The sequence below is a fragment of the Malaclemys terrapin genome, chromosome 20, assembly GCF_027887155.1.
Source record: "Malaclemys terrapin pileata isolate rMalTer1 chromosome 20, rMalTer1.hap1, whole genome shotgun sequence".
In the NCBI taxonomy this organism is placed as follows: domain Eukaryota; kingdom Metazoa; phylum Chordata; order Testudines; family Emydidae; genus Malaclemys; species Malaclemys terrapin.
Genome location: NC_071524.1, coordinates 3,060,817 through 3,076,826, shown reverse-complemented (window position 1 = coordinate 3,076,826; position 16,010 = coordinate 3,060,817). Strand labels below are relative to the sequence as shown.

The 16,010-nt window shown below is 47.2% G+C and overlaps 1 protein-coding gene across 1 annotated transcript in view; it reads right to left on the bottom strand.

Moving 5' to 3' along the window:
* Nucleotides 1-16,010, bottom strand: part of TRIM28 (tripartite motif containing 28) — a 60,512-nt gene that overhangs the window by 26,790 nt on the left and 17,712 nt on the right. The window contains exon 2 of the mRNA XM_054009787.1: nucleotides 358-470. Within this exon, the coding sequence (XP_053865762.1) occupies nucleotides 358-470 (113 nt within the window). The remainder of the gene's footprint in view (nucleotides 1-357; nucleotides 471-16,010) is intronic.

Here is a 16,010-nt window from a genome sequence, read left to right as displayed (position 1 = left end):
AAATTGCCACCTCCAAAAGGGGCCTGACAAAGCACCGACGAGTGCACTGCCTGCCTTGGGCAGGGCATACACTGGAGATACCTCAACATCCCCAATGAGACAGCCCCTTCCGACCCCGGCAGCCAGGAGCAGCGTGGAGCACGGTGTCAGGAAAGGAAGGGCCAGGTGCTCTGCACGGCTTCCTTTTACCAGGAGAACTGAGCTGATCTATGGCCAGAGGGACTGCAAGCTACCCCCACCACAGCCTGGTCTGCATGGCAAGTTGGGAATAAGAGGGTGGGGAGCAGAACTGTGTTCTGTTGAGGGGGTCAGTCAGAGCCCTTCTGGGGAGGAAGGGGTAGAAGGTTGCACTCCTACCTGGTTGGCATCCTTGCTGTCTGTGGCTGCCTCCGCCCCGCTGTCTCTCAGGAAGTAGTTCTCCACGATGTCCTTGAGGTAACACTGGTGTTTGCACACAGGGCAGTCCACCACTGCAAGGTAAGGGGAGCAGAAGAAAGCGTCACGTACTCAGGAAGCGGCAGCAGATATGTAGCTAATCCTAGGGGTGCCACTCCTGGTGTAGTTAATCCTCCTCCCTGAAAGGTGGTAGCTATGTTGAGGGGAGAGAAGCCCTCCTGTCAACAGAACGCTGTCTACACTGGGAGTTCGGTTGATACAACTGTCAGTCACCCCTGAAAATCCACACCCTTGAGTGACCTAGTTATATACCAACACACGTCTGTACAGTAGACTGGGGCTAAGATACCTAGGGCTTTCCCCGACATGTCCGGCTTTTCCGTCTATAAATAGCCATCCGGGGGGCATTTTTAAAAATCTAAAAGTGTCCGGGATTCCCCCCGGTCAGCTATTTATAGACAGAAAAGCAGCAGCCAAGCGCCGCTGGGCACCCAAAGCCCCTTCCCGGCTCCCCGTATCCCCTGCAGCCTTACCACGCTGTCCGGCCCCGCAGCTGTCTTCCCCCTCCGCCACTCCCCTGAATGCTCCACCCACCCCTGCGATTAATTCCTCCCCCTCCCCTGCGAATCAGATCTTCGTGGGAAGTCTGAAAAGAAGCAGGGGCAAGTGGGAGGCAGCAGCAGGTAAGTTGGGGGGCGTGAGGAGGAGAGGTCCAGCTCCGGGCCCGCCCCGGCCCAGTGCCGGCGCCAGCAGCACAGGGCCCTGGTTCTGGCCAAGCGCGCCGGCCCAACCCCAAGCCCCGCAACCCCAGCCGGAGCTCCGGCCAGAGTGCAGCCCAATTCCTGGGCTCTTTAAAGCCAGCCCTGGTCAGGGGACAGGGAGGGGGGGTTGGATAGGTCAGAAGTTTGTGGGGGGGCTGTCAGGGATGCAGGGGTGTGGAGAGGGGTCGAGGAAGGCAGGTAGAGGGGGTTGGATGGATCAGGAGTTCTGGGGATCCTGTCAGGGGGCGGGGAGCAGTTGGATAGAGCATGGGAGTCCCCGGGGGTCTGTCTGGGGGTGGGGGTGTGGATAAGGGTCGGGGCAGTCAGGGGACAGGTAGGGTCGTAGGGCGTTCTCAGGAGAGGGCAGTTGGGACAAGAAGCAGGGCGGCTTAGATAGGGGGTGGGGTCCTATGGGGCAGTTAGTGGCAGTGGTCCCAGGAGGGGGCAGTCAGGGGACAAGGAACGGGGGGGCTTCTGAGGGGGGCAATCAGGGGGTGGGAAGTGGGAGGGAGTGGATGGGGCGGGGCGCGGTGCCTCCTCTACACACACCCCCGCCAGTGTCCTCTTTTTTGCTTGTGGAAATATGGTAACGCTAAAGATACCAAAACTTAGCACCATCTCTCAATGGCCACTGCAGGCATGGATGTGGGATGTACGGGCTGTCTGGTGGGATCTCTGAATCATACACGGAAAATCTTCTGCAGCTGCTCATGCTCCATGAGCAGAACAGTCACTAGGCACTCCTCCCCCTCCCCCCACTAGTTAGGTTCCTCCAGCCCAAAAGCGCCGCAACATTAGGGGCCTCCATCCTCGCCAAACACCAGCCACAGGGATCCTAGACATCTTACAGCCAGAGTACTTGGAGATGGAGCCATTTCCCTTCCCCAAAAAGTCTCCCAACTGTCATGTCAGAGGGCACAGTCTCTGTGCCCACAGCACCTGAGCAGAAGACAACGGGGGAAGCACAATGTGACTGGTAGAGGCAGGCCAGCCTCCTTTCAAATGCCCAGAACTCAGCAGAATTTGCCCCCAGCGAGCAAGATGACCCCCCATGAGTCTCCACCTCCCCGTGGGGGAGCAGCCATTAAAATGGAGAGGTTATAGGGTTACTCATGAGGAACTGGCAAGCTGGTACTTTTGGTTCTGCCTGGAGTTTGGGCTCATGGAACATTGAGGTGCTTCTGTATTAAGGGCTCAGTTCCTTTATCGAGCTGATGTCAGATAACCAGCACAGCACAGAAAGCTGACTACATTACCAATCTGGGAAACAGTCTTGCAGCTGTTATATCCTCACTGTTGCTCATATTTATATTCCCCTTCCTTACAGCACATTAAATTCCACAGCCCTTACACACCTATCTCTGCAGAAACATTCCAGATATTAGTAGACCAGAGACATCTATTTAGTGCACAATACGTTTGGCAAACCTCACCAGAATATACATCATATACATTCTGCATGTACAAAACAGGTTACAGCAACATAATTATACTAGTAAGTTTCCACAACATTTAGCATGAGTACAAAGCATTATCGGCAATTGAGATGCATGGATATGCCCATTTTCAAAACTGCAGAGGCACAAAAAAAATTTGTGTCTACACTATGCCACTGTTTTCCACAGCACCCATCATCACAGCATCTAAGCACCTATAGTGGGTTATGAACAGCGTTGACCTGCTTATTGGAATGTTTATGGTACGAAGCTGTTTAATGTAATGGGGGTTATCAGGGAAAACAAGCAGGAACATGTTAGCCAAACCATACTCCCAGATTTATGCAAACAGATTTCCCACAATACAGCTAATAGATAAACTCTCAAACTCTACAGGTTTCCAGTCTAAGCAGATGCTAAGCCCTTTTAGCTAAGGAATCCTGCATCTTTCGTGTGAGAGCTGAAAACCCAGCTCTCAACACCACCACACTGCAATGGGGCACCTGGCCAGACCCTTCTGCCTAACAAAGTATTTAAGAGCCATGCTCTTTGCATAGTTACAGTCGGCTGCAAGATTCTAATCTCAGCCATCTCCATTGACTGCATCCACATAGCAAGCCAAGTGCCCCAGGCAGGTTTCCATGGGAACAGGCAGACAGCCTAAACGCTCCTGTGCCTGGATCTACTATGGGCCACTCCACAACCAACCCCAACCTGCTACACAGCCAACCCCACAAGCAGCCATTCTGCTACTTAGCCCAGTAAAGGCTCCAAAGCTTCCTATGCATACCTCAGCATGCCCTTTGGAGCCCATCCACAGCAGGATTTACAGGTGAACATTAGAACATGTTAGCTAGAAGCAGGTGTTAACATGCCTGAAGAGTCTAGAGTCTACACCAGGGGTCAGCAACCTTTCAGAAGTGGTGTGCCGAGTCTTCATTTATTCACTCCCATTTAAGGTTTCGCGTGCCACTAATACATTTTAATGTTTTTAGAAGGTCTCTTTCTATAAGTCTATAATATATCACTAAACTATTGTTGTATGTAAAGTAAATAAGGTTTTTAAAGTGTTTATGAAACTTCATTTTAAATTAAATTAAAATGCAGAGCCCCCCAGACCGGTGGCCAGGACCCGGGCAGTGTGAGTGCCACTGAAAATCAGCTCGCGTGCCACCTTCAGCACACATGCCATAGGTTGCCTACCCATTTAACACATGCTAAGCCTGCACCAACTGAAAAGGCACCAAGCCTCAACTTCTCAGCATCACACCTTGTCCTATAACAGGAGCTCCTCCACTGAGCAGCATAACTTCCCCCCTTTGGGGAGACGACAGGAAGGCAGTGCCAAGATTAAGGAGAAAGGAGTGGTGAGAACTACCCAACAGCAGTGGCACGTCCATTACAACTATTTTCCAGCCTGTGCATTATTCTGTTTGGCTCTGCTGCATAGCCAGCCCGGCGTGGGTGGCTGAATTGGATGAAGGAACAGCTCGTCTGCCACAATCAACTCAGTATCTGGCATGAATCCGATGGCTTGGGAAGTACCCATCCAGAACACTCAGTTCCTAGTTTATCTAGAAAAGTGCCCCTGATGGGAAAGGACACTGAGGAAGAGTCACCAAATAAAGATGTCAAGAGGCAGAATTCCTCAGTGCATTTATGTTAAAACCGTGAAGGTTACAGGTGCTGTGTAACGCAGACACAGCAATTGGAGTATATAGTAAGGTATCCTGGCTAATCCTTCCCCCATTTTATCTAGCTACCACAGTAGAAGGATAACTTCAGCTTGGCACATCCTGGGTGGGATGGGAAACTTCCAGGAGACCTGCGCAGCTCAGCAAAACAAATCATGCTGTATGTAGCCACCTGGGCATGAGCTGTGGATGTGGCAGCCATGGAGACGCAGCTCCAGAGAAATTCAGGTGGGAAGAAGGCCTTAAATTCAGTCTCTAGATTCTGAAGGGAATGATTGTGGCTGAGAACTATACAACAGCAGTAATGCCAACCAGGAACAAGACAAACCCTTCAGAGCAGCCAAAGCAAAGTGGTCATCATCTTGTCCCACGATAGTCATAGAAACAGACTGAATGTGGCAATTTGTACAGGGTCCTTTGTAAGCAGCGCAACCCAAAAAGCTTCCTTTTCCTTACAAAGTTGCATTCAAAAGTGTGGGCAGGTGTTAAAGCTGAAACATCTCCCCCACTATAGACCTGAAATTCCCCATTTCAAGACACTTCTAAGTATTAAACTAGAGCAGAAAGTCTATACACAAGACTTCTGACAAAGCAATTTGACAATAAATTTGTCAACATCCCATTTCCAAGTCTGGGAGCTGCCAGTGATAACATGCCCAACTCCCATTCTGAAACACAGCATTCAACTTGTTTTAGATTGTGGAGCATGGAACCAAAGCCAATGCCATTCGGCTTTTCCATGATTTTAGTTCGATTTTTCATGCATGTCAGAACCAGTTGAAGTTTTATCCCCTGCTCATACAAGGAGCTGCCCCTACTATTGAGTTTCCCCCAGACCATTCGATCTTAGGATCACATGGGGTCTATGTGCGCAAAGCAAACTCATTAACTTGCTAAAGATAATGGCAGAAGAGGAATTCAACCACTTTTTAAAATCTGAATCCTCAAACTTGTACAATGCTACATGAGAGTGTTTAGCCACTAACCAAGTTGTTGTAGCCATGTGAGTCCCAGGATGTTGAGACACAAGGTGGGTGAGGTAACATCTTTTATTGGACCAACTTCTATGGGTGAGAAACAAGCTTTGGAGTTTACTGAAGAGCTGTGTAAGCTCGTCTCACCAACAGAAGATGGTCCAACCGCTCTTACCCACCTGGGGTCTCTAATAATCACGTGAGAGTCAGCTGCCAGTACTACAGTGGCAAGGCCAGCTGCACCCTATCCCTTTTCATTCATTCATAGATTCCAAGACCAGAAGGAACCTGAGACACCCTGGCACTCCAATAGTCCCCATGGTCCTGTAATTAGGATACGTTTTGTACAAAGTATGCTTTGAAGTATTCTAAAAGTCTTATCTGCTAGACATGAATATCTTGTTGGATTGTATGTGCTATCGTATGAAGTTTGGCTACGTATGTGTTACTGAAACATGTAGGATGAAAACACCCACAAGCAGCCTTTCAGGTACAACAGTAAAAAGGCCAAACAATGTTAATGGCTTATTGAGGAAATGCGCCCAAGCACAAGGATTACCCTGGAAACCGCATACAATAGAAACTCTCAGAGACTGTCCAGCAATAGTCTGCAAGCATTGATGGGCTCCATTTGCCCTGATAGCGTTAATCTGAGGACCAACAAAGACACCTTCCTTTATCTTCGCTTCACTTAACCTTGGAAATTTTCCACGGAGGTACTTGAAAGCTGCTTGTGTTTTGTCAATGGCCTTGACAAAGTTCTTCATCAGACCCAGCTTGATGTGTAAGGGTGGTAACAAAATCTTCCTTGATTCAACAAGTGGTGGATGCTGAACACTTCCTCCCAGGCTCCAAGGACTGTCGGAGTGGCCAATCTTTCTTGATGTAGTGGGAATCTCTTGCACGACTATCCCATTCGCAGAGAAAACAGCAGTACTTTGTGTATCCAGTCTGCAGACCAAGCAAGAGAGCAACAACCTTCAAATCATCACAAAGCTGTCACTGATGTTGGTCATAGTTTATGCACCTCAAAAGTTGTTTCATGTTGTCATAGGTTTCCTTCATATGGACTGCATGACCAACTGGAATTGATGGCAAAACATTGCCATTATGCATTAAAACAGCTTTAAGACTTGTCTTCGATGAATCAATGAACAGTCTCCACTCATCTGGATCGTGAACGATGTTGAGGGCTGCCATCACACCATCGATGTTGTTGCAGGCTACAAGATCACCTTCCATGAAGAAGAATGGGACAAGATCCTTTTGACGGTCACAGAACATGGAAACCCTAACATCACCTGCCAGGAGATTCCACTGCTGTAGTCTGGAGCCCAACAGCTCTGCCTTACTCTTGGGTAGTTCCAAATCCCTGACAAGGTCATTCAGTTCACCTTGTGTTATGAGGTATGGTTCAGAGGAGGAGGATGGGAGAAAATGTGGGTCCTGTGACATTGATGGTTCAGGACCAGAAGTTTCATCCTCTTCTGACTCAAGTGAGAATGATTCTGGTGCATCAGGAACTGGCAGTCCTTCTCCGTGGGGTACTGGGCATATAGCTGATGGAATGTTTGGATAATGCACAGTCCACTTTTTCTTTGACACCCCTTTCCCAACTGGAGGCACCATGCAGAAGTAACAATTGCTGGTATGATCTGTTGGCTCTCTCCAAATCATTGGCACTGCAAAAGGCAGAGATTTCCTTTTCCTGTTCAACCACTGGCGAAGATTTGTTGCACAAGCGTTGCATATGTGTGGGGCCCACCTCTTGTCCTGATCTCCAATTTTGCAGCCAAAATAAAGGTGATAGGCTTTCTTAACCATAGTGGTTATACTGTGCTTCTGTGATGCAAAAGTCACTTCACCACAAACATAGCAGAAGTTATCTGCACTGTTCACACAAGTACGAGGCCTCTGCTCACTTTGGCTAAACAGAAATGTGTCCCTTTGAAAAATCAAACACTGACAAATAAGAGCCCGACACCGTATGATTTCTAGAGCTGATATAGGGCAATTTGTTCCGCAGAGTCATGTAAGCTTCGTTATGATTGCATCATCCATGACTTCTAGGAATAACATGATGCAATTCATGTATGACCCAATAGCAGCTTCAGATTGCACCATTCATTATTTTGCCTAAAAAGCAAGTACTGTCCAAACCCAGTCATAGATTTATTCATAGATCCAGTCAAAGATGTATTTTAGTCATTTCTGGTTTAAATTGAGATCCCTTCCCTTTATAACTCACTTATCCTCCACCATTCCCAAGTCAAGGGTCATATATACTGACCCAATAGCATATCTTGAAAACTAGAGCCAATCAACAATTTTAAGCATCATTTTCGTTCTCAGTGACCCAGAATTAGTAAAGTTTGACTACATTTATTTCAGAAGCATTTTGGCTGTAGAGCAGTGTAATTCCTAGAGCAGATCCTTCTGGCCTCATGCCTTTATCTCCTCTGGAGTGGGATTCCACAATTCTATCACTCAGTCCCTAGGCCACCACATCCTATATATCAACCATGCTTATCACATGTCCAACTGGGCTTGGACATCTATACTTCTTCCATTCTGGACACAGGGAACAGCAGCATCCAGTGAAGAAACATACCAACTGTTCATTTTAATAGCAGGAACTTCAGAGCAAGACCATTTAAAAAAAATTAAAAAAAAGACATCCTACCCCAAGCCCTATTAATCCTGCCACCCTGAACTAGGCAGGCCTAACCTCTTCAGTCACTTCAGTGAGGTCCTGTTTGCCAGTCTTGTTTCCTCGAACTTCCCTCCCTCTCCAGTGTGTTGCTTTTTCAAACTGCTGCAGTCTTTTGGATTTCCCAGGCTTGACATCTTAAGTGTTTCCTGAGAAGTGGTTCATCTAGAGCAATTCTTCCCTTCCCGCTTGTTTTCACTGCGTTAAACTAAACCATGCAAGTACCAGGGTCATCAAATTCTAGAGCAGTTCTTCAGCACCAGCGCCTCGCATCTCAACTACATTTCGCCTTTCATCCAAAGATCTTGACGTTCTTTAAAAACAGTGAAATTAAGAGCCACTTTAGCTATATTAAGATGTGATCCATAGAAGATATGACCAGATGGATTTGTGCCCTCTTGTTTCCTTGATGTATAAGAGTATGGGGCTTTGGGGTTTTTAGTTAATTAAGATGGCCCAGTCTGAAAAATTCTTAAATGTTGGGAGGTATAAAGGCACTATGAGGGGAACCGTGTCTGTCTTCACAGGTCTCAAGGCTAAAATGGATCATCTAGTCTGAGCCTTTGTGTAACTGTATCTCTCCCAGTGTTCACTAAATTGAGCTCATTCGCATGGTTGAATCAGAGGCTTTTTTATTATTAAGACGTCTGGTTTCAAGGGACAGAATCCATCATATCCCTTAACAGGTTTCATTGAGACACACACGCTAAGCATCCTCACGCATTAGTTACAGGAGGAGAAAGTTATTTTAGTTCAGACACTAAAGACACTGGGAATAAAAGACAAGCAGAAACTTGAACCACCCTTACAAAGCAGGGGAAGAAAATAAATCACTTCCTTCAGTACAAGGTAGCAGACAGGCTCAGAGGACAGCAACACACCAAGTCTGCTTGGTTTTAGCATTAAAATAGACTTGAAAGCTCAAGTATTTGAACAAATCCAGTTCTCCATTAGAAAAAAAGTGTCATGCAGGAAGCCCCAGCATCACTAGTGCCCTAGGAATTTGTGCTGTTTCCTCTGCAACACGCCCACCAGCAGAAGCGTTATCACTGTTTAAGGAGCATTTCCTGCTGCGAGCCCAAAGGCAGATGTTAAGATCTTGACAAAAAGGGCCCCAAGGCATTTGCTTGTTTAAGGGCACTACCCTGGGAGTACAATGGGACTGACAAGTAGGTGATCAAGGTAACCAGGTGTGCCTCATTGCAACTCCCACTGCTAAGCAACACCTGTGGCTGTGGCCCAGATTAGGTTCACATTCTTGCCCTCTGGTCAGTGTGGTGATAAGGGTGGGGGAAGCACTGCAGTTCAAGAATTGGGAGTCAGGAGACCCTGCCACAATTACCCCTCTGCAAAATATGGATATTGGTGTCCCCCTCCCAGATCAGCTTTGGCATTGACACGTAGGAAGTGTTTACATTTTACCCCTTTAGGACAAGCCAGGGGCTCACTGAAAGTCTCCCACTCAATTAAACCTTCCACCATTAGGATCTAGGCCAGCTTCTGCCTCACCAGTGTTCTCCAGGCCGCTGACTCACCTGCACCCCAGTTTCCCCACATTGCTCCACTTTCACTTGCATCTCCTCTCAGGGGTCATCACCAACTTGGGAACAGCCTACAGCCTGTTCATCTGCATCTGTGGCTGTCTTCACTGCCATAAAAAGGTGTGTTTACAGCAGGATAATTAATTCCCATTAGCCATCTCGCTGTGTAGTCCTAGTGGAGACAACTGCCACAGCTAGGTGACAACACTATATCAGCTCTTAGGGACAGGGACTCTGTTCTAGGTTTGTACAGTGCCCAGCGCAGTGGGGCCCTGGTCCATGACAGGGGCTCCTATGTGCTACTAGTAACACTGCAAGTTTAACAGGCAGGGACATTAAGCACTACAGTGCTGTCTCTCCACTATGATTTTACAGAGACCGCTAACAGGTGTTACCCTGCTGTAAACAGGGAGGGGAAGATGCCGCCTGGGTGTGTATCAGCAGCTCCCTGTGATCCCAAGATCAGCTGCAGCATGACCAAGGCCCCCAGAGGAAATACGTGGTGTCAGCAGAACTGCCTGCCACACCGCTTCTCAACGCAAAGGGAGCATGGTTACTGCAGACAATAGAGAGCCAGAAGACAGAAAGGGAGCACGTGGACTGTGGCACTGAGCCAGCTGCCATGTAAGAAGTGCTCTGCACTCTAGGGAGGAGTTACCCTGAACTTCCCAGACACTGCTCTCACCCTGATCACAGCATCCACTGATAGCCAGTCAAGCTTGGACAGTAGACTCTGTATTGCCTCACTCCCCCTTTCCCTTCCTCCCCCACCCCTCATTTTAGACTTGCAAGGAAGAAGCAAAAGATTTTTGGGAAGGAAGGAGCCAGACTTTTACTGGGAAAGTGGGATTGGGAATTAAACACATCAAGTTGCCTACTGTGGCATTACTGTAGATGGAGATGGAGAGGGTTTAACGGAAGAGACCGCGGGGTATGTGGAAGGGCCAGTTTCCAGTGGTATGGCGAACTTCCTGCCTGCAGCCATGCAGGGATGTTGCTCAGCCACAGCAACTGAGTTATCAGGACGAAGCAGGCCAGTCGCCCAGGCTAGCAGGCGGCTCCGGGAGCTAACAGATTTGAGAGCACAGGCTGCACTAGAGGAATAGGGATGCTAGCTACTGGAGACTGATCCCTTCACACTTACAGCTCTGCCAGAATTCCCGCTCTAGGTTCAGAGAGAAGAGTGGAAGCTTTCCATGGAGAAGGGGGATGGGGGAGAAACGTTTATGGTTGTACTTAAAATGGCAGTTACCTCTGCGCTCTCCCCCCCTTTCCCCCCAAAGTACACTATGCAGCCTAGGAGCTATCAGCAACACTCCTGGGGAGAGCCGCCCAAAAAATATGCAAATTATAAAAAGATCTACAAGTTACAGGATACACTCAGCGACAGGTGTCTGGATGTTTCCCCCAGAAGACCTGTCCCTCCTAAACCCCTCTCAGAAGAGGAGCCTGTTCTAGCCCATTAGCAAAGCTGTTCAATGGGATGGTTAAGCCAGATGCCGGGCTGCCATTGCAGCCCCCTGCATTGAGTTAGACCTCCAGACTCTGCTTGTATCTGGAAGTCCCCCTCACTGAAATTGAGGCCCAGCAGCAAATGGGAAAGAGCTGGCTTGAAATGCACTCCCCCCTCCTCAGGCCTTAAGCCTCATCTATAATCAGTGCTGCATCCGTTTGATGACAGTGGTGGTTTTAAACAGATTTACTCACGCCAGCACAGAGCAGGGTGTAGACACTTAATCCGATTTCAACCAGGCCTGTATTGAGTTAGTTTAAGTAGATCCTGAAGCTAAGTCAATATAAATAAGTTTAAATCAGATTAAGAGTCCCTACAGTGCTTTGCACCAGTTTAACTAAATTGGTTTAGAATCACCCCTGTAGTCTAACCAGTAGAACTGTGAATGAAGATAAGGCCTTAGGCCGGCCTTCTATTTACCCCAAGTATACAAAATCATTCCAAAACCCAGCACAAGGAAGCAGTCACAAAAGCCAGCCAGAAGAGGTGGCTGAGTGCTAGAGTCAGTGCATTTAACAGATCTTTAGTGCACAAAGCACCTTAAAACAGCCTCCCACCTCTCAGCAAGAATTCAGTATGTCCCCAGACTCTTCCAGTCTCAACACCACAAAACTATTTCCATCCCTATAGGTAGCCAGATGAGCACCTATTACCCACTCCAGCCTGAAAAGAGACATTAAGACAAGCTGAAAAGCCATGTAGCATTTGGCTTCCAGACTTTTCCCCAAGGAAATGCATCCAAGTAACAGCAGAGTATGGCTCAGGGCATTGCTGTAACTGCACTGGAACAAACTCCCTTCCCCCCCCCCCCCATGTACATGTGCAGCACCAGTGCAACTAGTGACTCAAGCCACGGTAAGCTGCATGGGTACAAGCCTTTTACACTGATGCACCATGTCTAAACAAATGGTTTCCACTAGTACAGCTACAATAGTGCAAAAATAAACCCAGTGCACCAATAAGTCGCTGTAGGAAACCTGGGGGAACACACACTGAATGGAGGAGAGGCATGCATCCATGTGGTGTTCAGTTTGGCTGTCCAAAGCTGGAGGGCTGCACCTCATCTGCAAACTCATTTATACAGATTAAGCAACAACTGCAGATGTTGGTGCCGCTCACTCAACCTATTCAACTCCACCAGCAACCCCCACCTTATCCTTCACCCAGCAGCTAAAGCAGACATTCACAGCTGACTTCAGGATAGGGTAAAGAACTGCCAAGTTGTGTGACTCCCTGAAGAGCACTAAACTTTCCCGAGTATACACATGCCCTAAGTAGTCCAAGCAAAGAAACAGCATCCAGGCTACATTTGTGGAGTTAGAGCGTAGGGAAGGACCTAGGCCAGTGATACTCAGACTGAGGCTCACAAGCAGCTCTTTAATGTGTCTCCTGCAACTCTCTGCAGCACGATATTAAAACACTGATTTAATTATTAACCAATGTGATAAAATAGTAATAGTGTAAATGAAACAATGAATTCACACGACCGTGGCTCTTTTGTGTAAGTAATGCTAATTTGGCTCCTGAACCACTGAGGTCTGAGTATCAACTGATCTAGGCTATAATTTAACCATCCAAAATAGATGCAAAGGTTACTGTGCCCATACTGATATTAACAGGATCTTCAATTAAGTAAACGCGCGCACACACTTATACACAAGTTCTAAGAGATTCAATCTAGCCAATCACTGGTTACTGGGCTCAAAACCACTGAGAGGTTCTCCAGCCTGTTATGCAAGAGATCAGGCTAAGGCCAATTCTGTACTACAGACCTGTGTCAGTCTGCCAACAAACCTACCACCTCAGGGGGCAGGAGGATTGATTAAGGAGCTCTCCCCCAATAGCACAGGAGCATATTCACTTAAGCACTACATCACCCAATGTAGTATTTTAAGTGTAGACTTGCCCTAAATGACAGTGGTCCTTCCTTTCTGGCTTTGACATTGCCTTTTTGCACCCATATTTAAAATCTAGCGGTGCCCTGCTCCATGTGACTCATTTGGTGTCTAAACTTAAGTCATCCGTGTTACAAGACTGAAATTTTGTACTAAGGATGCCTTGTGAGGTATAATTTGAAAAACTCAAATTTGCTGATCGTCCTGATAGCAGGGCAACACTGTAAAGTTACATTGCTGAGACGTTCCAACAGGCACAAACCAGTTCCTCAGAGACAAAAGGCAAACAAATGCCTCAGGTAGGTGTAAACAAAATCAAATGGATTATCACCTGTTAAGCAGTCATTCTTTGGCAGGAAAAAGGGTGTGAGCGAGAAACCTACATTTTGGCAAAGAAACAGTGGAGGTTCCCATCCCCCACCCCCACCCTTGCTGTCTCCAGAACCTCAGCTGGAAATGATTTTCAAAGAAAAAACTATAAGGGAACAGACACCAAAAGAACTCTCCCTTCATTTCTACTCACGGCACTCAGGCAACACCTGAAGGTATACTGGATTCTGGAGGGATCCTGGCAGAAAGGAATTCATCCGGTAAGTCTGCTAAAACATGTGGTGAGAGACTTTTGCTTTGAAATCACTTAGCTTGTTAAGTTAGATGTTGGTTACAAAGAAATAAAAGGTAAAATGCAGCTAATTCTGACTTTTATACCTCATTACTTGTAATCACCAATTCTATTTTCTGTAGTTAAACTTGTTTAATTGTTTTATCTAAACCAGTATTCTTGGACTGAAGTGTTTGCGAAACTCCATTTGGGATAACAGGATTTGTGCATATCATTTTCTATTAAGAAAATGACAGACTTTATGAGCTTGTGTTGTCCAGGAGAGGGCTGGGCAGTACAAGATAGACATTACAGGGGGAAAGTCTGGGACTGGGAATTTGCTGGTGTAATTCAAGAGTGGCTGGCCACAGCACTCAAAGTACAGCTGGGAATCCTTTACATGCTGGAGGTTGAGAGAGCAGACTAAGTTGTTATTCTCACAGCAAAGCAGTGTTAAGGCACCCCAGGTTGGAGAACTATGGGGACACAGCTGTTCAGATTTCATCCTAAAATCCAACTGCAACCAATAATTTTGTTCAATACTACTGGTGATCATAACCGCATGCAGGCATTTCATAGTTACATATAAACAAAAAAGAAAAATCAAAAAAATCTATGTTCACGTGACTTTAGCTGTGAAAATTTTGATAAAGTAATTTAATTTTGAATTTAAGAATCACCCATCAACTGTTATCATAAGTGCATAGAGCAGGGGTGGGCAAACTACGGCTCAGTGGTTTTAAGCTGGCCCCCACTCCGGCCGGGACACTGGGGCATAGGCCAGACCACGCGGCTCGGCCTAGTTCTGGTGCTCCAGATGGGGCACAGGGTCGGAAGCTACCGCATGGCTCCGCTCCGGCTCCTACACGCCCCAATGTGAGCTGCAGGGGCAGTGCCTGCGGATGGGGCACCATGCAGACCTGCCTGGCCACACCGCCGCATAACAGCCGGAGAATGGACATGCCACTGCTCCCGGGAGCCGCTAGAGGTAAAGCGCTGCATCCCCTGAGCCTCTTCCTATGCCTCAACGCCCTGTCCTGATTCTCTCCCCCCCCCCGCTCTCCTAACCCCTCAATCCCAGCCTGGAATACCCAACTGCACCCCAAACCTCATTCCCAGCCCCACTCCAGAGCCTGCACCTCCAGCCAGAACCTGCACCCCTTCCCGCATCCCACCCTCTGAACCCCTCAGTCCTAGCCCAAAGCACCCTCCTACACTCATCCCCAGCCACACCCCAGAGCCCACACCCCAACTTTGTGACAATTCATAGCTCGCCATACAATTTCTATTCCCCATTGTGGCCCTTGGGCCAGAAAGTTTGCCCACCCCTGGCATAGAGCAACACAGGACTGGAATCCCGCAGGTCCCATAGGACTGGCTGCCATATTAGCGGGAACAGGTAAAACTTCCTTTGTGGTGGTACGGATTGGGTGGACCAAAAAAACCCAGACTGCAGTACTTGTGGGAAAACAAAATCTCTCAGTTTATCAAGATGAGCCTAACAGGGAAACTATTTATTTATTACGCCGTTTTATTTTTACTGGTAAAAATTGTGCCTGAATTCAGTTTATATATAAAATTTACTAACCGACCTTTGTTTTTTAGTAGCACCGGGGAATCTGTTGCGGGATCTAAAGTTTTTGTGGGTGGGAGCAGGATAAAAATGCAAGAAAAAAAATGTAGGAGTAGGTATTGCAGGGTGGGATAGGAACAGGATTAAAAATAGTTCCCAGGCAAGGCTCTATAAATCAAGTGTTTTAGAGCTGCATTTATGGTGTTTGCAGAGAGTTGAGCAGACATCAAAGCGAAAAGGGCAGATTTTCAACAGCTTGACAACAGTTTGTAGTGTCAGTCCCATGAAATGAGAGAAAAGGTGGGAGAGGTAACATCTTTTATTGGACGAACCTCTGTTGCTGAGAGAAGCTTTAGACCTTACACAGAACTCTTCTTCGGGTCTGGGAATGGTACTTGGAGTGCCACAGCTAAACACAAAGTTGAACAGAGATTGTTACACCCCTACAGTTGTAGGGCACAGGGAGGGTCAGTGGTTCTCAACCAGGGGTACATGTACCCCCGGGGTACATCAACTTATCTAGATACATGTGTAGTTTTATAACAGGCTACATCAAATGCACTAGCGAAGTCAGCACAAACTAAAATTTCACATGTCTTGTTTATATGTCTCTATACACTGACATGCAAGTACAATATTTAAAGTCATCAGTTTTTCAGTAATGGTGCACTGTGAGACTTACATTTTTATTTCTGATATTGTAAGCAAATAGTTTTTCAGTAAATGAAAATTGGGTGTCCGCAAGACTAATAAAACTCCTGAAAGGGGTACTATAGTCTGGAAGGGTTGAGAGCCACTGGATTAGTGGGTTATAGATTGTTGTACTGAGCCATAAAACCAGAGTCTAAGTTCATGATTGTCTAAAAGTTACGAATTTAAGCTCCCAGGCTGGTCTTCTGAAGGTGTTGTGCAGGGT